General features: G+C 44.1%; 1 protein-coding gene across 3 annotated transcripts; it reads right to left on the bottom strand.

Annotated features, from left to right (window-relative positions):
* Window positions 1-538: 538 nt before the first annotated feature.
* On the bottom strand, window positions 539-20,477 carry wdr47a (WD repeat domain 47a). Of its 3 annotated transcripts, XM_048235798.1 has the most exons (15): window positions 20,111-20,476; window positions 17,197-17,363; window positions 16,708-16,791; window positions 16,334-16,418; window positions 14,539-15,389; window positions 13,925-14,033; window positions 11,495-11,676; window positions 7,382-7,606; window positions 6,596-6,674; window positions 5,231-5,388; window positions 4,613-4,782; window positions 3,944-4,114; window positions 3,728-3,859; window positions 2,811-3,029; window positions 539-2,597 (listed from the first exon to the last, which is right to left on the bottom strand). In XM_048235798.1, the coding sequence occupies exons 2-15, from the start codon at window positions 17,352-17,354 to the stop codon at window positions 2,455-2,457; spliced, it is 2,766 nt and encodes a 921-aa protein (XP_048091755.1). In that variant the 5' UTR covers window positions 17,355-17,363; window positions 20,111-20,476; the 3' UTR covers window positions 539-2,454. The 3 variants fall into 3 exon arrangements, with proteins under 3 accessions (XP_048091755.1, XP_048091641.1, XP_048091679.1); XM_048235684.1 differs by having other exon boundaries at window positions 3,728-4,114; window positions 20,111-20,477; XM_048235722.1 differs by lacking the exon at window positions 20,111-20,476 and adding an exon at window positions 19,773-19,960 and having other exon boundaries at window positions 3,728-4,114.
* Between the last annotated feature and the right edge of the window lie 627 nt (window positions 20,478-21,104).

Here is a 21,104-nt window from a genome sequence, read left to right as displayed (position 1 = left end):
ACCAGATTCCGCTTAATGGTATGTCAAAATTGTATTTGTATTGTAAGATTTATGATTTCCATTAGCTGTAGGCCTATACCATAATCATAAAGATGAATGATGAAAACTAAAGCAAAAGAAAGCTTGAAATATTTCACTTTATGTGTATTGAATCTATATTATATGAAAGTTTCAGTATTTGAAATATACCGGGGAAAAAAACACTTTTTCATGATATTCAAATGTTTTGAGACCCGTATGGTGGCTGTTCTGCACAGCCTATAGACAAGATATAGATGACCACAACTTTGATTGTACAACTCAAAGCCTCACTGGAATTTTTTAAAATATATTTTATATTTTAATAAAGAATCCCTAAAAAGCGTAACTTTTTAACATATTAGCTAACTGCCTGCGTCACCTCCAGCGGTTCAGTTCATTTCTGTCCCTTGCTGAAATTAACAACCTCAGTGATGTTTCACCATGCTTTCATTACTAGTAGTATTTTACCATCATCTCCTGGATTTATATACATAAATAACAGCACCTCAGCCTGTGATGAGTGACAGAAAGGCCTTTACTCCAACATTGCAGCAGCAGTCACACTTTTCAGAACTGGTCGCTTTTTACACCATATTTATATAAAAGCTAACAAGATACTTAAAGAAACTAAAAGAAATTATAATATACATCAAAATAAAACAATAAATATGAATTAGTTCACTGATTAGTAAATCATTTTGTTAAAATAAATGACTGTACATGAAGCAAAAATATTTAACTTAAATATACATTTTAAAATATTAGTTCCTTGTGAAAAAGTGCAACATTAACATAACATCAAGCCACTAATACATTTTTGAAAATCAATATTAAAAAATAGTTAGAATGACATGCTTCTCAGACAAAATTGTTCCCTTTTGAGAAGACCACAACCCTCAGTTACATTTTGTCAATGCCACTATACAGTATGACACTATAAGGAGATAAAACAGACTATACAGTTCTACAACATGTATCCTATGAGCCTTTGAATTTTCAAATATTTGATCCAAACCCCAAGGTTCACACTGCATACGCACTTCTGTGGAACTGCAAACGCAAGCAAGCCAGGTCAACGGGCACAATGATGGCTGCCATAGAACATCAATTTATAGTTACCAAATAATTACAGAACACTGCTAATTACAGATCAAAAGGTTTCAGACAGCATTGAGCGGCCGTTTGCAAAATCCAAATAATACTTCAGCAACACTAAGAGAACACCTAGAGAGACACCTGGCTATGGCTCTGATCTGGCTGCTCCGGTCAGCAGCATCTATCTGGGAAACTTGCTTTGTTCTTCTACCCGACTGAGTGCCTCATAATGGATCAAATGTCTGCAGCACTTAAAACTTGATCTTCATGTAATAGCAGCTACACGCATGCTCCAGTAAAGGACTATGGAACCAGAAAGGAATGCCGAAATTTTCACATCATGCTTTGTCATTAATTTATCATAATTATTATTATTATCTGTACTACAACTATGCAAAGAACATGGAATTGGTGAGATGAGGCGCTTGCAGTCTTTTTGCACAGATAACTTGGAGAAGTGTTTACAGGAGTTTCACCTTATATTTCTCAGCCTGCTCTAAGATAAGATAGACTTGCTGTACAGACACACAGGAACCCCTGTACACACACACACACATACACAGATCTTTCACAGAAGGGTGGCATAACCTGTGTTTCTATCATTAGTAAAGCTTTTTAAATGGATAAAACTGGAACCTAATTCACAAGGCACCAACCGAGCAACATTTCAGCTAAAGCATCTATTCTTGCTTTATGCTCATTATTTTCCGAGCACATTGGAATGTGGCGGATCACATCATTCTGAGACACTACACAGGAAAGAGTCTGGAGTCTACACAGAGTAGGAATGATTTTCATTTTCTGACAGAACAGCTCTTTCACCTTTTTAGTATGCACATGGACTGGAAACATCTTGAGTCTTGTTACCAGTATATACGGTATTGGGTCAAGAGAAGGTATATCATTTTTAGAAGCATTTCATGAGCACATAGACTAATATAATAAATTAACACAAAAGGTGCAGGAACTACAATACTGTACACATCCTCATTTCATCGTCTCTCTCTCTCTCTCTCTCTCTCTCTCTCTCTTTTTCTCTCTCTCTCGCTCACACACACACACACACACACACACAGTATACACAGAAACACACACACAGATGCACACACACTCTGTGGCACACTGAAACATGAACTCATTCCCCATGACACCCTCTGCCAGGAGAAAGAGGGACACTGCTGTGGAGTGTGTTTAGGTCTGGGCCAGAGTCGTGTATAGAGACCTATCTACGGCTCTGGTCTTGGCGTGCTTACGTCTCCCCCTGGTGGCGAGGAAAAGTACTAGTCTGCTCTGTGCTGTGTTGTGCTGTGCTTAAAGGTGGCTCTGCTGCTTGTCCTCCTAGGCGCTTTGCGCCCACAGGGTGACTGTGCGGTCAGCGGAGGAGGAGATGAAGGACAGGTCGTGTGTGTGCCACCTGCACTGGATCACCTTGTCCCCGTGCTCACCCGCCAGAGTCACGGGCAGAGGCTTAGTTAGGTCTCCTTCAGAACACACACAAACAACGCAAGCAACAAAAAACATTATCAGTGCTGTGAATCGACAAAATGAACCTTCACCTATATGAAAAGAAAAACATGGATAGATGCATAGCAAACACATTACAACTGTCCAATGTGTCCTTACTTCTACAAACACACACAGATGCTCTGTAGCTGACTGGTTCTGATCCCAACCTGAAGCACTCGTAGCCTCACCTTGCAGGTCGGTGACCATGACCTTGGTGTCGTAAGAGCCGGTGAGCAGGTAGTGCGCTCCTGGGGAGAAGCGCACAGAGCGCACGTCGCTGCCGTGGGGTTGGTACGTCTGCACCATGCGCCCCCCGCGGATGTCGTACAGCATACACGAGCTGTCCTCCTGGCCCGTCGCCAGAAGGCGCCCGCTGGGGTCCACGGCCACGGACGCTACAGGGCTACCTGTGGGGGCAACGAGGGCAGCTGGGTCAAGGACGGGTCAACAGCCGCATTCCATACACACGTGCAGATTCACTCCTCGGTCATCACTCCTCGCCTCAAAAGTTGAGATTAGCTTTTTTTGTCACAAGACGCTTGGCATTGTTAGCAGATACATTTCGCCAGAACTCGCTACAAGTCGCTGAATTCCATGAACATTCCATCGTGTCTCGTTGCTACATCTTGGCTAACCTCTTCTCTTCCTCTCTAATGCATTCCCAAGCTTAACATGCTCCTTTCTTATCTCTTGCCCGTTACATTATCTCTTCGTAGTGAGTGTAAATACCAGCATCCGTAGCCAGGGAAGCGTGAGGGCAGCCGTGGTCTACTGGTCAGGGCTTTGGGCTTGGAACCGAATGGCTGCCGGTTCGATCACTGACCCAGTAGGAAAAATGTGGGCGGGGGAAGTGGTTGAGCACTGCTGTCCTATGCCCACATACACGGTTGAAGTGCCCTTGAGCAAGGCACCTAACCCCTCACTGCTCCCCGAGCGCTGCTGTAGCAGGCAGCTCACTGCTCCGGGTTAGTGTGTGCTTCACCTCACTGTGTGCTGTGTGTGTTTCACTAATTCATGGATTGGGATAAATGCAGAGACCAAATTTCCCTCACGGAATCAAAAGATTATATATACTTACTTATACTTATATTGGAGTGGGACCCACCTGAGCCATGGAAGCCTGTCCCCACAACCCTCACACAGCTGGGCACCCGCAGGTCCCAGAACCGCACGGTCTTGTCCTGGGAGCCGGACGCAATCATCCAGCCTCCCCAGGTGTACAGAGACAGGATGTGACCTGAGAGGAGGATACACAAATATGGGAACCTAAGTCTGTGTAGTCTCTCTGTTTGTGTTTGTGTGTGTGTGTTGGTGTGTGTACCTGTGTGTCCACTGAGCGCGTGCAGGCCCTGTCCTCTCTGGCAGTCAGTGGTGTAGATGTTGCAGTCCCCAGCGCCGGCACTGATGAGGATGGCCCCCCCACTCTCCGGCCCCTCCATGAAGGCCAGGTCTCTAATGGTGCCGTCATGCATGCTGAACTCAAGATCAGGGCCTGCAAAACACACACACACACACACACACCATGTCAATGTCAGTCCAGTGTTATTTACCGACAGTACTAAACTACCAGATGGCTGAGAGCTGATTCGCAGGAAGTAGTAATAATGGCATCAGAGAAAGTATCCTGACACGACGTTAAATCTTGGGCTTATAATACACAAGTCAACTCATTTGTGAATGTTGCTGGTCAACATTCCTTAGTATTGTTATACCGGTACATTCCCATTGATACTGGTCAACATTTTTTACTAGACGATCATCAGTAGCCATATTATCATGATCATCCAATCAGAGCATATGGAACCGGTTAAGTGATCGCCCAGCAACATTGCTCAAAACATAGCCCCATGTATTCCCAATATCAATGGGAACATGCCAGAACCACAATAATGAGGAACATTACCCAGTAACATTGTTAAAATTCCCCACGTATAATCAGCTTCATACTCCTCTCATTGTCTTAGACACACACACACACACACACACACACCTGTGGCGTTGCAGGTCTCTGCGTTGAAGGGCAGTACTTTCACATATTTGTCGTTGGAGCCAGTGGCCAGCAGCTGTCCACAGTGGCTCCAGGCCACACAGTAGATGGAGCCCTTGTGGTGTTTGTTCCTCTTGAAGCGGACTGCCGGCGGTTTGGGTGTTCCTGACCCCCTGCCACACACAACAAGCACCCAAACACCTCGACTCAATGCACAAACACTTGGTTTCCCATTTCTTCACATGTTCCAGACATACAAAGAGATCAAAATTACGTTTCGTGGGATAGTGAGAAACGTAATTTCGATCTCTTTGTATGTCTGGAACATGTGAAGAAATTGACAATAAAGCTGACTTTGACTTTGACTTTGACTTTAATGGACTCAAATTAGCGGATGGTTTCATCCTTAGTGACCTACAGTACATGTTTGTTTATTATGTGTTTATTTAGTTTTTGTTAGCATCCTGATCCTCTGTTATTTACACTGTGGATGTTATCCAAATAACCCAATAAGTTGAGAAACATCCTCAACACTTCATTTGACAATTGTACATTAGAGTTCAGACTTTAAAAAAAAAAAAAAAATTACTGGGACCTTTTACCAGCTGTGTCTGTGCTCACCTTGTGTCCAGGGCGTCTGGGTAGGCACACACACGCAGTGTTTTGGAGTTGGAGCCCACGGCGTACAGCGCCCCCGTGGGGTGGAAGGCGACAGCGCGCACCGCCTGAGTGTCCTCCAGAGTGTTGACGGCCACAAACGTGGCTTTGGCCTTCTCACCCTGCGCCAGACGGAAAGACGCCACCCGGAGATGACCCGATGAGCAAGACTCAACAGGCTTCACAAATTAATCCAGTGTAACAGGATGACCAGATAACACTGACATGCATCCTCTCTCTCATACACACACACACACACACACCACAATCTTCACACACACACACGACAGTGCAGAGTGTTGGCCCCTTCTAATCTAAGGGACAAAATTAATCCCCCACACAGATTAGAACGTTAATGTTACTACTACATGCAAATCTTGAATTTGTAATTCTGCCTAGTGACTGAGATGTGTATGTCTCTTTTTCTGACTGCATGCGTGTGTATAAGAGAGTGTAGATGTATCCGTGTGTGTAAGAGAGTGTAGATGTATATGTGTGTGTGTGTGTGTGTGTTTACATCTCTGTGGGAGACAAGAGAGTGTGACTGTGTGACTGAGTCAGCAGGGGCCGAGCAGCTTAGACAGCAGCCTTAATTAAAACCCCACCAATGAACCCACACAGTCCACAAACAGCTGTATCTCAGACACACCCCTGCCTCATGTCCAAACAGACCTACTGTCCACTTCCAAACTCACAAGACAAGCACACACCCTTCACTGAACACGTACTGTACCATATCACCGAGTCCATGTCAAGTAGACGTCAGTATGTTGTAAATAGATAGCTAGTATGCATTCCCTAATTAGTGCACTATAACTACCAGTGCATACATGTTACATACATGGTAAGTCTATATCGGATTGGTCAAATAATGTTCTTACAAATGAATCTGGTGTTACATGCAAAGATACAGTATGTACTAGGATGTAATGCATCCGTACACACTCCGCACACTGAAGAACACTGTGCCAAAGGCTAAAGGAATCAAATCTGGAAAATTATGCATGAAAATGCATCAAATGAGCTCTATTTGAAGCTAACGCACAGTTTTACAGTTACATGTGTGGACATGACCTGACAGTCGCAAAGCCATGCACCAAGTAGTTTGTAACTGAGCAGCTATTAAGCTGAGTGGTCGGGATGCTAAGGGGAGATTCCGGAAGAGTCTGTGAGAGGTTAGCTACTCTGCTCTATCAACATTCTGAAGTGGTGCCGAAGAGAATCTGGGAGCTTCACTTATATTCATAGTAATTCTTTATCCGTTTTACCTTATACCTATATAACATAATATGAAAATGAAAATAACATCAACTTCCTTTAATAACTCACCTCTGGGTCCTTGGAGGGGGTTTTGGTGCCACCAGAATCCTCCAGTCCTGAGCCAGGTTTTGACTTATCCCGCTGGACACTGGGCACAGAACAGGGACATTAAAGGTCACCTACGCAAGTCTGATTGCAAAATTATCAATTAAACAACTCTTGATCAAATGTCCCCTTTTAGTCATTTTACAACATTATATTTTAGAAAGTTGTATTGCACTGTATATCCTATTGGAGGAAAATAAAACATCATTAACAATGACTGCTGCTTTCATGGGTAAGTCTGCAGGTACATACAGTACACTACACATGCACCCAACAGAGCAAGCAGGGACTATTTACAATTTACAATCCAAAGCAGGGACTATTTACCATTTACAATCCAAAGCAGGGACTATTTACAATTTACAATCCAAAGCAGGGACTATTTACAATTTCCAATCCAAAGCAGGGAGCCACCAATCTAGAATATAATCTCTTAATACTGAAACATACTGCATGTGCTTTGGCAATAAAAGAGCAACTGCTTCTGTTTCATTATGTAATATCTGACACTACACTTGGCATTCATGCATAATAATTCACATTACTAACGCACTGATGACTATGGCAAGCACATATGACTAACACTCCACTTGCTCCTCTCACACACAAATATCATAAATATAGAAATGCAGAATGTAAATTTATATATAAATCTATAATAGGACTAACAATTGTATTCATAATCGACTAATCTTTTGATTATTTCACCGATTAATCAATTGGTTGTCCGAAAGCGTTGAAGAGTCTGACCTTGGGGAGCGGACTGGGGACTCGCTGATGGGCGGAGCCCCCTGCCTCATGGCCGTCCTCTGCGGGGTGCTGCACACCACCACGTCCCCCAGGGAGCTGGACATATCGGAGACGACGCTGGTACTGCCGTTCTCCGCCTGGCCGTTGCACTGCTGGGTCAGGGCCTGCACGTCCTCCCCCAGGTCGTCCATGCCCACGTTGAGCTCCTCCAGCTTCTGGATGGACCTGCACACATTAAGGAACACCAGCCAGCTCAGCTGCACACGTCCTGGGTTCTCATGTGCCTACAAACACAACTGGTATCATTTGGTAAAGCATGATCCTTATACAGTAATATAGCATAATGCAGGCATGTAGAGATTTAGGGACAAAGAGGGGCACTAAAATAATGATGTTATCGCATAGAAAATCCGAGTCTATCTGACTCATCATCTGTATATGTTGGGATCACCTAAAAACAATTATTGGGTTTACTCTAAATGAGATCTCCACCAAAGCAGTTTGTTTTTAAATATATTACTACGGGTATTCAAACACAATTTGAATGCAAAGGAGATGGAAACGAATCTAAGAATAGAACTCAAATGAAAACCTATGGAGTTGAAATGAAAGTGGTACACTGACCCTAAACCCTAACCTTCCCAAACCCTTCTGTCACAACAAGCATATACAAGCATGGCACAACCAAAGCACACTCCCAGAGAAAACCAGGTCTGGTGTAATCCAGCATTGAACATGAGACATGACCTTTCGGCATGTCCCTAAATGCCATCTACTCAGCTCTACACACAATAATAACACCCCCTCCAGGACAGACAGACAGAACAGGTGCATCGTGGGTGTTGAGCTCTGTGTGTACAGGCACAGCCCAAACACCATCAGCTAAAACACACAAAGAGGAGAGGGGAGGGGTGCAGGCAAAGAAAAAAAAGTTAGCAGAGAGAAAGTGTCTGTGTGTGTGTGTACACTTCTCTCCAGGGAGCTGTTTACCCCCCTTGACACCCCCCCTCTGTTCCCTGGCCACACTGCACCATCTGGGGCTCCCTGCCAGGCTTTGTGTTCCCTCTCCTCACCTCATCCTCCCTTGTTCTCTCCTGTACAACGCAAACTCCCCCGCACGGCCCAAGGATCCCTTATGGGACTTATAACAGACAAGGCTCATTGTCATGCATAGTGTGTGTGTGTGTGTGTGTGTGTGTGTGTGTGGTGTGTGTCTTGTGAGGTGCCAACTCTTGTAGACACATTAACACCACCTTGAAGTCTGTGTCTGGAGTCTGCACACCTCTATGCTGTATCATTTCACTATTACTGGCCTCCACATGGCCATAAGACAGGTCATAAATCTCATTATCATCTTATTACTGACATATGGCGCTCCACGCCAGACTCTCCTGAGAGGACAAAGCCTCTCTGATCTCCCTCCCCCTTCCAAATTATTTATTAGACACACACAGCAGGAATTCTTAAATGACAAGTGCTTCCATGACTAGATTTATAGAATTCTCTATTGTTCCTTTTTAAAAATTTGACCGACTACTACAGTTATAAAAATAATTACATAATTACTAAAATATTACATTGTATATGACATTGTTACATCCTACATTTAACTGTACTACTAGATGTATATATCATCTCTATTATCAGATTTGTTTTACTCGTCATTTATATATTAATGACGACTGTGTAATCAAATGTGGCCCTTATCAGTAACGATTATCAGCCTTAATCCTCTCCAACTAGTGAAGGACTAACTGGTTTTATCACAGTTGATGGTGGAAAAGAGTCCCCATTGTGGGACTTACTCTCATATGAAAAGGCTGTGAGTCATTAGAGGGAGGCTGGCACCAGGGGCTCCCTGCAGGGGTAAGGGAGGAGGGTGAGGAGGAGAGGAGGGTGAGGAGGGTGAGGACGCCCTCTCCCTAAAGATGTCCTGCTAGGGGACACTCTGTCACCCTGACCTCCTCCCTCAACACAACACAGTTTGAGTACAGGGGAGTTCATACAGACTAACCCCGAGGGAGTGTGCCAGGCTGGTGTCTGACTGTCCTCCTATATAAAGCCCTGTGAGCGAGACTGTAAGTGTGAGTGAATGCGTGCATGTGTGTGTGTGTGTGCGTGCGTGCGTGTGTGTGTGTATGTGTGCATGCATACGTGTGACTGTACGGAACAGCAGCTCTCAGGATAAAATTAGAAGGCCAGCTCAAAGGCAGAGAGGAGTTGGCAGTGATCAACAGGCGCTGTTGGGATAACTCCAATCATTTCAGCTCTGCTATCCCCCTGTCATGCATTCAAATCCAATTAATGCCTTCATGAAAAATGAACTGAACCCTCACCTACTTGTGGTGAAAACAGTGCGATAACACATGAAGATGTCAGTTGCGGTGGAATGGATCTGGATGGAGGACTGACTGTGTTGTGAAAGGGTTTATTAGTCAGGATTTTACTAGTTGAGAGGGAGCGTAGGCACTTTTGGGATGATACAATTCAGGTGGCTTTAACGGTTTCAATAACGCAATATCTGTTTATCTTAAGGTTTAATTGATGGGTAGGTGTGTGGTGTGTTAACCCATTTACTCCTAAAATGCCTGCTAAAAACGCCTATAGAATCCTATGGCATTCTAGACTAAATAGTCAAGTCAAGTCAAGTCAAGTTTATTTATATAGCACATTTCATACACAGAGGTCATTCAATGTGCTTTACATAAACAAAACCAAACGATAATAACAAATAAAAGCATAGAAGGGCAATATAGTCAAAGAATAGTTAAAAGGTAAAGATCATAATAAAAAGAAAACATAAAACACAAGGTAAAATCATTTAAAAATAAAGAATAATTAGTAAGCAAAAACAAAGGCAAAAGTAGTAAAAAAAAGTAATAAAAGACAAAGTAGAATAATTATCGAGGCAGATTCAGAATTTGTAACTTCGGCACAGTTAGCAGAAAGCGCCTGAGAACAGTTTGGTCTTAAGTCTAGATTTAAAACTGGCTACAGTTGGGGCCTTTTTAATGTCATCCGAAAGTTGGTTCCACAGCTGAGCCGCATAGCAGTTAAAAAAAAACTTCACCATGTTTAGTTCTAACTGTAGGTTTTACTAGCAGGTTTTTCACCTGGGACCTGAGAGGACGAGAAGGTGTGCACTGCTGAAGCATGTCTGACAAGTATTTAGGTCCTGCTCCATTTACTGATTTATAAACAAGCAATAGTGCTTTAAAGTCAATTCTGTGACTTACTGGAAGCCAGTGCAAGGACTTAAGAATTGGAGTAATGTGGTCAGTTCTTTTAGTTTTGTTAGAGTCCTAGCTGCTGCATTTTGTATCACCTGAAGCTGTTTAATAGTCTTTTAGGAAGGCCTGTGAACAGTCCATTGCAGTAATCAACCCTGCTGGAGATAAATGCACGAATGAGTTTTTCTAAGTCATGTTTTGACATCAGCCCTCTGAGTTTGACAATATTTTTGAGGTGGTAAAAAGCTGATTTAGTTATCGCTTTCATGTGGCTGTTGAAATTTAGATCACTGTCAATTAATACACCAAGGTTTTTAACAGTATCCTTTGCCTTCAACCCTTTTGTGTCAAGGAGAGTGGCAACCCTAAGTCTTTCCTCATTTTACCAAATATAATTACTTCAGTTTTTCTTTGTTCAGCTGAAGAAAATTTTGAGACATCCAGGTGTTGATTTGTTCTATACACTGACACATAGATTCAAGAGGACCATAGTTGTTTGGTGATAGAGCTAAGTAAATTTGTGTGTCATCTGCATAGCTATGATATGAAATCAAATTATTTTGAATGATTTGTCCAAGTGGGAGTATATAGGAAATAACCTTATTTCCTGAGGGTTTTCTGAAAACATACTAAAAATTGTCAACGTCTACCAAAATTTAATATCTAAGCCTCTGTAGCACCTAGAAACATGAAATAAAAAGCATGCTGCGCTACGCAGCATCCAGCGGGAGGGTCAATGTTGCGTCATGCAGCATCCAGCGCGAATGGGTTAAATAGTGATCTGTTGAGGAAGGTCTCGATGAGGTTGTGCTATAGAGTGTTAAACACTGACCTGTTGAGGAAGGCCTCGGTGAGGTTGTGTTATGGTGTGTTAAACACTGACCTGTTGAGGAAGGCCTCGGTGAGGTTGTGCTTGTCGGCGGGCGGGCTCTCCTGGTGCTGCACGCCTCCCTCCAGGAGCATCTGCTGGTAGAGCTGCCGCTGCTGCTGCTTCTGCTCCAGGTGCTGCTGCACACGCAGGCGCTGGCGGTAGTACTCCTCAAACTGCTCCGTGGAGTTCCGCAGCTGGGATAGACATGGCACACACACACACACACACACACACACACACACACACACACACACACAGTATGAGACAGTCTGACAGAACTGAAAAAGAGGAAAAATCCAACGGTGTCTGGCACTGTATCAACTCATTTCATAATGACTTGGTGAATAAGACTGAATAACCTTGATTCATTCACAAAAGATACAAAGAAAACACATTTGTTCAGTCTGGGGTAGAGATAAAAAGAGCTGAGAGGTATTGAGAAAAGAGAGATAATCTAATAACACTTGTATTTAGTATAACTGTGTAGCCTTCTTATGGTCAGCCCCACCAGACTATTTGGTCAGGCATCAACCCAATGCTGGCAAGAGCTTGGGGCACTCAAGAGGGGTTGGCAACTACCAAAGGTCAGGTTCCTGAGAGAGTAGGACATTCCCATGTTCCACATACAGGACCTAGGCTAGCGAACAAGCAGACTCCACCATGTCTGAAGTGAGCTAGCAGATCTAGAGGGCAGTTACAGCTTTAAAGTACACAATCCAATTAGATGGCAAATAGTGCCAGGCACAGAGATATTTACACCCAGGGAGCCAAGATTGCTTTCTGAAGAATTGCCAACCTCCTGGGTACAGCATCAAGATAATGTGATCCTATCCAATCTGTCCATCTGGAGCCCTCAGCAGGCCAACTCATTTCACCCTAAATATGTTCTTTTAAATGAAATTCTCACAAAAAGAAACTACTTCTGATTTCGTTTTGAAGCGAGCATTTATTTGCAGAAGATTTCCCACGGATTCTGCTGCTCAATCTGTGATAGCCACACAAACAACTTCTCCCCCTCCTTGGCATAGACTCTCCACCTCGCCTGAATGGACAGCTCATGTTTTCAGGCTTCCAAGAGATTCCTAAAGAGCTTTAGAAAGCAAGAACATGCACGTGCGCTCGAGAGAGAGAGAGAGAGAGAGAGAGAGAGAGAGAGAGAGAGAGAGAGAGAGAAAGAGGGGAATCACAATCACAGCAATGCTACCCCACCCTGTTCTCTCACTGCAGGCTGCAGACAGAACACTTCCCCTTTGAGTCCACCACTTCCTCTGCCGGCAGCCCAGGCCCAGGTCAATGCTGGCCTGCGGCCAGACACAGAAAAATGGAGGGCAGGGGGGACAGATGAAGGAAGATGAAGAGAAGGAAGAGGAGGAGGAGTAGCAAATGCAGAAGGAGGAAGAGGTGGATCACTGCTCTGTGGGCACCGCAATAACAGACCCCCCCCACCATTGATACCATTGATCACTGCAATTCGTCACGCCACCACTGCCAAGTGACAGCCAATCATGAGGGGGCAGTAAACCATGACATCCTGAGAGCTGAAGGTGAACCTTGTGTGTGCTGATTTGCGATTCTGCTCAGGGGCCTTTGGCAGTTTAATGGTGACAGTTGGTAGTAAATTCACCCAGCCTGGACTCAGATGGCAGGGAAGAGAACACAGGTCCTGATCTGGCCCTCTACTATACCACACCCAAGCAGACATGCCATCTGAACATATCCCAAATGTACATAGTACAAAAAGGGAAATCTCTAATTATGTGAAGCCATTACAGGCAGCATTGTTTAAAAAAGTCTGTAGTTAGCCTGGAGACCAGAAAAGACCAGACCGCTAGTTACGACCCTTGTAAATCAAAAGTGAACCAAGAGTGCCCAGACCAATATCTCAATTGAGGATTGCGCTGGTGTCAGCCAGGCTAGTCTCTAATAAACCATGCTCTCAATTTATCAACAGATGTACCAAACCCAGATGCTGGGTGCTGGATAAGGAGAATACTCTGAGTATATTTAGCTTCTGACACTTTTCTATTTCCATTTTTTTTCAAGGCTACTTCTGTGCTGCGCTCCTCCTGACCCCCTTCTCAAGCTCTGGCTCCTCTGAGCTGTCTGTTTGGAGGCTACCTGTCCCTCTGAGCTATCTGATTGGATGGTACTGGTCCCTCTGAGCTATCTGAGAGGATGCTTCTGACTCCTCTGAGCTCTCTGAGTGGATGCTAGTAGTGGCTACTCTGAGCTATCTGATTGGATGCTACTGGCTCCTCTGAGCTATCTGAGTGGATGCTTCTGAGGATGCTTCTGACTCCTCTGAGCTCTCTGATTGGATGCTAGTAGTAGCTCCTCTGAGCTCTCTGATTGGATGCTAGTAGTAGCTCCTCTGAGCTATCTGATTGGATGCTAGTGGCTGCAAGAGCCCTCTGGTTGGAGGTTACTGGCCCCTTGTCCTACCTCGTTCTTCTCCAGTGTCGGGGCGTCCTCTCCTGGGGCTGAGACTGGCCTCTGCTTCTGGGGTCCCGCCGAGTTCATCATCTTGTCTGAGGGCGTGTCAGTCCTGGAGCTGGCCAACCAGAGAGAACAGTAAGAGAGCGAGAGAGGGAGAGCCCACATTACTGGAGGCTGAAACCCACACTCCTTACCAGATAATTACCACTGCACTGTGCTGCACTTCCATGCAAAACTGCCAGAGGCTTAAGGAGTAAACAAAATGCGCAAACAGCTTGGAGATTCTGTTCTGGCTAGCATTGCATGCAGCTACATTTGACCTATTTCAGAAAACCCCTCACTTGAATGTACCTTTGAACACCCAACTGATGAATGTCACACCTACAGAACCACTGATGTAGTGTTTAACAGCAATGTAATAAATATGCAAGCTACCTATTATTTCCATCTAATATTAATATAAAATATTACATATAAAATATGAATTAAATATTAATGAGCTCAAGTGCAAAAACATTGGTTGTTTTTGTGGCTGCAAGGGAGTACAAATAGGAAAACAAAAACAGATATCCAACTAAACATACTGCTAACTTCATAAACATAAACAACAGCTTCCTTACCTCTCTGGAGACTCCTCGAAGATGCTGTGGCACTCTGAGTTCTCCATCATCAGGCTACGGCTCAACCCCTGCCCGCCTGGATACTGAAAGTTGGCGAAGGAGTGCGACATGGGTGAGATAATCCCCCTTCCTCCCCCTACCCCTCCTCCTCCTCCACCACCACCGCTACCACCTCCCGACCCCCCGGTCCGCTTGTCCTGCCCGGCCAGCCCGTGCGACAGCCCGTCCAGCGCCGGGTTGAGCGATCGCGACATGTAGGTGTCGGCAGACTGAGGCCGCCTGAGCGGCGACGCTGGGTAGGGCGAGAGCTTGCTGATGAGCGGCGTGAGCAGGTCGGCGTAGCCGGTCTTGGCCGGCTTGACCAGCCGGTCGGTGTGGATCTGCAGCATCTTCTGCTCGAAGGCGCAGGAGAAGACGCTAGCCGATAGGTTCTGCATCCAGCTGAGCAGGCTCAGGTCCAGGTCGTCGCAGCCGTTGCCGCAGAGCATGTCGATGCCCAGCAGCACCTCGCCCTCGGTGATCTCCTCGCCCGTGGCCTTGCTCTGGCAGAACTCCACGCAGCACTCGTACAGCACGCCCTTGATGAGCAGCTGGAAGAGCCGGTTGCCGCTGGCCTTGAAGCCTGCCTCGCTCAGCTTGCGGTCGGCCGGGATGAACTCGGCCACCATGACGCAGGCCTCCTCGAAACAGTGGACGCGCGCCGTGCTGGGGTTCCAGTCCTTGAACTCGGCGTGGTGCGTGAGGCGGGGCAGCGTCAGCAGCAGACACAGCTTGCTGTAGTCCTCTTTAGACGGGCAGAACTCCTCCAGGGCGTGTAGGCACTTCACCGCCTCTTGCATCGTATACTCCATCTGCGCAGCACAGGACGCAGAACAAAAGCTGTGCTCAAGTAGCGGGTAAAGATGTGGCACATGTAATACCATATAATAACATGCATATAATGTATATAATACATAATATATGCCATACAAGTTCAGAAAAAGTACCAGCACCCAATAAATACCTCAGCTGCTTTATTAGTAAAGACAATGACTGGAATGCATACATAATTTTTCAGGTTTTTCACATTGGGAACAAAGCAGCTCATTCACTTGTGCTAAATGTCAATGAACTGTGCAGCCAAGCAGCAGACTAACCTGGCCAGACTTGATAAAACCCTGGCAGCATTTGCCATTTAGGCCAATACTACCTCATGGGCACAGACTGCATTTTGAGATGTTTTCCCAACAGGATAGAAGTTAGTTGCACTGATGATGGGATGTCATAGCATACATTCAGTACATAAAATCTACATCTGCCATCTACATTTGTATGATAGACCATGAAGCTCAGACCACTTTCATAGAAAGCATTCTTAAGTACTGCAGTACATAGATGTTTCATGTACTGCTGACACTAGCATCACTATAATGTATTGACCACCCTTCAGTACATGTATATTATGAGTGACATCATGTTCCTCTGAAATCCTCTGGCCGCCATCACCCTAATTATCCTGCTGGACGAGAGGCTCTTATTGTAATCACTTCCTCTACTTTAGACAAGAGGCTTACTCTAACAACTTTTTCTGTACTATTATTGTTTGAAGTATCAGTAGTAGAAGGTTATTTATAAGATACTGACAAAGAACTTGTATCTTCTGCATTTTTCAACAGTATTTGAAATTGTATTTTAATGTCTCTTTAATCTGTCTGCCACACCACACCACTACACAGTGCTTCAGAAGATGAAAAGTGCTTTTAAAAAAGAATGCTGCTCTGTAATCACTGTTCCCACAGTTACACCCGTCACTCACATGCTGGGGCTCGTCCTCCGCAGACATGGCGTTGTTGACACACAGCGCTTCCAGAAACTTCTGCTTCAGGACGATGTAGCGGAATCTGTAGACACAAAATGACTCGTCAAGAGCTGCTTGTCTCTGGAAACTGACGCCAGTTCACTCACTACTACCGTAACATCTCTAGGGATTTATCACATCAGTTCCCGTAGCTCAGTGGGACGCTGGAGAAAGTCTTAAGGCTTATCTGCCCCACCATCTCTTATTCCTATCCCAGTGTTATAAGCAAAATGGCGAACTGTAGCATGACTTATTAGAGAGTAATGAACAAAAGATGCATGGTGTATCTATGGATGATTAACTAATTGGACAGAGGAGTTGTCCACGCTCACCTTTTCTTGTCAAACTTGTCCATGCCCTCCAGGGGCTGAATGAATTGCAGGACTTCATCCCATTGCCCATCCAAGATGAGTTGTCTTATTCAGGACAAAGGTCAGATCACAGAAAACAAAACCAAACAGTTTGGTAATTTTCATCTGACACGGCAACATTATTGCAGCAAAACCATGTCCTTGTGCGAACTTGAGCTTTAACAAATCTTCAAGAACGATTTGTCTATTCTACATTGAAATGCACCAGCTATCACATGCACAGTGTAATTAATGGAACAATGAAAGACAGAACACATGAATGGTCACTTTGTTAAAAACTGCAACTTGTTGAGTTGAAAAGGAGGCCTAACTCATTCAGTCTCTCAATGTCCGGCTACCCTTAGGAATGCCCCTTCCTGGCACAACTGAAAGAAAAGCTCCAGGAACTATTCAATCAAGTATAAGGCATCTGTTTCCCTATATTAGTAATAACATATAGAATTGAAATACCTTAAAAAGAGCATGTCGTCAGAATAGAGGCCGTTGATGACGCCACTCTCTTTTTCTAGGGCTAGCATACTGATGTGGAGTTTTCTGGAGTTTAGGAAGTCCAAGATCACTTTGATGATCTCGACTTCCTTCACATTTATGATCTCCTCGGCAGTCATGGTGTCCAGCTAAAATGGATATGAGTTAAAAGACATAAGGTCATCTTCATGACATCAGGCAGTGTTGGGAAAGTTCACTTTCTACGTGAACTAGTTCAAAGTTCAGTTCACAAATTTTAAAATGAACTAGTTCAGTTCATAGTTCATAATTGAAAATTTTGAACTAAGTTCACACTTTCCAAAAATGAATTAGTTCATAGTTCTTTTTTTTCATATGTTGCTGCGAGCTATTATTTTTCAAAATTATTGCCACAGCCCATATAGAATGCAGTTATTTTGGGTTGAGGATCTGTCTTGACTGTCTTTTGATTTTTGTATTGGCTTGCACATAGCTTGAAAGGCTAGCCAGGTGCTTCAGTTCAATGTGCCGCTTCAGGTTTGCTGTGGATGTGACTGAAGTGCGGGCAAAGTTTAAGTATATATACTTTTTTGATCCCGTGAGGGAAATTTGGTCTCTGCATTTAACCCAATCAGTGAATTAGTGAAACACAAACAGCACACAGTGAACACACAGTGAGGTGAAGCACACACTAATCTCGGCGCAGTGAGCTGCCTGCTACAACGGGCGGGCGCCGGGGAGCAGTGAGGGGTTAGGTGCCTTGCTCAAGGGCACTTCAGCCGCGGCCCACCGGTCGAGGCTGGAACCGGCAACCCTCCGGTTACAAGTCCAGAGTGCTAACCAGTGGGCCACGGCTGCCCCTAAGTTTGCACAGAAATGTACGATTTTTCCCATCCACACCGACCTTGTCATAAAACTTGTTTAAATGATCATACAATGCCTCCTTGCTGCTTTGTCGTCTACATCAGCCTTTCTCAAACTTCTTTGACCTGAGGCCCATTCAAGGCATACTTTGGGGTCATAGGGCCCACCTACATGAACCCACCCCTCCTCCCACCCCCCATCAAATTATAATGATATCACAATTATTATTATTTTTATACTATATTGCTATACATGCACTTCAAAACAGTCAATGTTTAATGTGCTAAGATTGTTCACAAAAGTTTGTGAAAACATGCACATCAGAGTACTGCTTTACTTATGTAAAATATAATTACAGTAGGCCTACAATAGCATTGTTGCATGATGCTTGCATGAGAAATACTTCTCAAAACAACAGCAATTATATGTGTCCCATTGTTTTGGGATGTTTTCCTCATGCAAGCATCATACACTGATAGAATATTTATATGCTATTTAATTACATTTGGCTGACTTTAATACTTAATGCTAGACAGTGTATTATATAGTCTGTGCTCTGTTTTTTATGAAAGTTGCATAAATCCACGTCATTCTATTAAATGTCGTTTCATAATTAAATAGCCTTCCAATAGGTTGAAGCTTAGCTTTGATACCAACGTTATCGAGCTGCTTCTCGCACAGACGTGCACACACATGCATATTTCCTACTAATTGCAAAAACGTTTGTTTTCTTTTTCTGTCCGCGGTTCCTTGATCAATTGCGCAGCAAATTATCAGACGATGCCCCGGGAATAATTTCACTCTGCAGCATTGTCCACGTTGCGGACCACGGCCCATAGTTTGAGAAATGGTGGCCTACTGTACATGCTGCAATATTAAGGCCTGTTTACGGTGTGTTTTAGCCGGGTTTTCGCGTGGCAGGCTCTGTAGAAATCTGGCACCCTATTGAACGAAGTTAAACTGAGGGAGCGTGCCGTTCAGAGACACCAGAATGAACGAGTTCAGAGTACCGTTCATCAGTAGTAATACAGTAAATTCAGTACATGTTCGCTCAAAATATGAACGAGTTCATGAACTTTCGTTCAATGAACGCGTTCAGGCACAACAATGACATCATGTATAAGTAAACAGCAAACTTTTCAATCTAAAACAGTTAAGTAGCTAGTATAGGTTTATGCAAAGGGATAACATGCGACAAACTTTCTGTCAAAGTTATTTCAAGAATGTCAAAGACAACCAGTTCTAAAAACATCACAGGGCACAATTTAAAGTTAAACTAATCTTAAACGGATTAACAGCATCGTTCAGCTGTGGGAAACTTTGAGAGAACAGATAATGCAGTCAGTCAGTGCTGTCATGCGACTCTCCATCATGAACTACCGTAGTTAAGTTTGCTACAGTAAACATCATTGCTGTTCAACATGAACAGAAGGCTAGCCTGACTATGGCTGATTATTAGCGATGGCTAACCGCTAGCCAGCCAGCTATCTTTACATCCACATGGGCGGATCCGTAAGAATATCTGGTGGATCAATGCACGTTAGACGTAACATACCAAGAAGAAAAACACATTTGACTACAATTTCCATGTGCTACGGTTACACACTCTGTCATGAAAGACTAATTGACTCTGATACTAACTAGATTGCTAACAAGCGACTTAACGTTATCCTAGATGATAACGGACTCAATCGCATCCCTGTATGCTAGGTTACCTGAGATAAATCCAATTGTTAAATGCCGGGGCTTCAAAATAATAAAATAGTAAAATGTAGATACAATTACACAATTGCGCGATGCTTCAGATATAAATATGTCGCATGCCAGAAGGGTTTGATAAGCCAGCAACTACCACTACCCATAGTGGAAACTGAGCAACGCACTCAAATCGGGGGCTATGACAGATTCAGAACATGACATAGCCAGAGAATGCGAATGGCTAAGCAAACCGTACGAAGACATGCGTCGGCTAGCTGACGTTACCAGCCAAACCCCGTTTCCTCTGACTTCCACAAGAACAAAAACAAGGGAGCGACACAAGATTTGAACTCACCGGCTTGTCTCTACGTATGCATGAATTCAATAGGCAGTCTATGGGATTTACTGTCGCACTGTCGCAATGTTTTTGTTGTAAAACTGCGTAATCTTGATTGTTTTCTCTTCTGTTGTCTTCTTCCACAGACAGTTACCACCCAGCCTCTGGTTGTCAAGCTGACCAACTAACCAATCAGGTTCACGCATTCTTCCGAAGTCGCTTCGAGAAACCCTGGCTGTTCAGTTTTCATCAGACAACCACCCTGAGAACGTTCCCACGACTATCAGTTTCCCCAATTACAGAAATAGTTCAATATGCATGGGCATATTGAATAATGAGTAAGGTCCACTATCATGCAGTGCGTTGTGGATAGGGTCACTTGCCCCAATTTGTCAAGACAGAACAATAACACCAGAAACTAGATGTACCGCAGAGCGGTACAAAATATGACCGCCGCCCAGTCCAGCACATTTTTTTCACAAAAATAAATCACGCTGAAAGGCATATATGATTCTAACTGTCTCACTGGTATCTGCTAGACAACAAGTACCAAAACATGATTAGTTCATAGATTTCACATGTAAAATTCATTTTATACAACCCCACCCCCATCTTGCCTGTTCATAATTCTGAGACATTCTTGAATTGTGTGCATGTGTGCGTGTACATGTTTATGTCTATGTGTGTGGGTGTGTGTGTGCCTGTGTGTGTTCCTGAATATGTGCCTGTGTTTGTGCATGTACATGCATGTGTTGAATTGTGTGCATGTGTGCGTGTACGTGTTTGTGTGTGTGTGTGTGTGTGTGTGCGTGTGTGCATGTGCTTGTGGGTGTGCCTGTGTGTGTGCATGTGCATGCATGCGTACATATATCTACTGTGTGTGTATGTCTCATACGTATGATTACTGTGAATGTATGTGTGTGCGTGTATATCTGTTTATGCACATGTGTGCATATGGAATGGGTTAACATGACCCCTGGAGGCAAACATACACAAAAAATGTATCATCCTA

This window comes from Alosa alosa, chromosome 1, assembly GCF_017589495.1.
Source record: "Alosa alosa isolate M-15738 ecotype Scorff River chromosome 1, AALO_Geno_1.1, whole genome shotgun sequence".
Classification (NCBI taxonomy): domain Eukaryota; kingdom Metazoa; phylum Chordata; class Actinopteri; order Clupeiformes; family Clupeidae; genus Alosa; species Alosa alosa.
Note: the sequence above shows the minus strand (reverse complement) of the source record. Positions and strands in the feature narration are given on the sequence as shown.

Bases quoted from the DNA above. Each gene is read 5' to 3' on its own strand.
- wdr47a (XM_048235684.1), bottom strand. From the start codon at position 17,354: ATGACTGCCGAGGAGATCATAAATGTGAAGGAAGTCGAGATCATCAAA. The intron at 6,675-7,381 runs GTCAGACTCTTC...TTCTGTGCCCAG, and splicing joins TCCCCAGTCCGCTCCCCAAG to TGTCCAGCGGGATAAGTCAA. The intron at 4,783-5,230 runs GTGAGCACAGAC...TGTGTGTGGCAG, and splicing joins CCAGACGCCCTGGACACAAG to GGGGTCAGGAACACCCAAAC.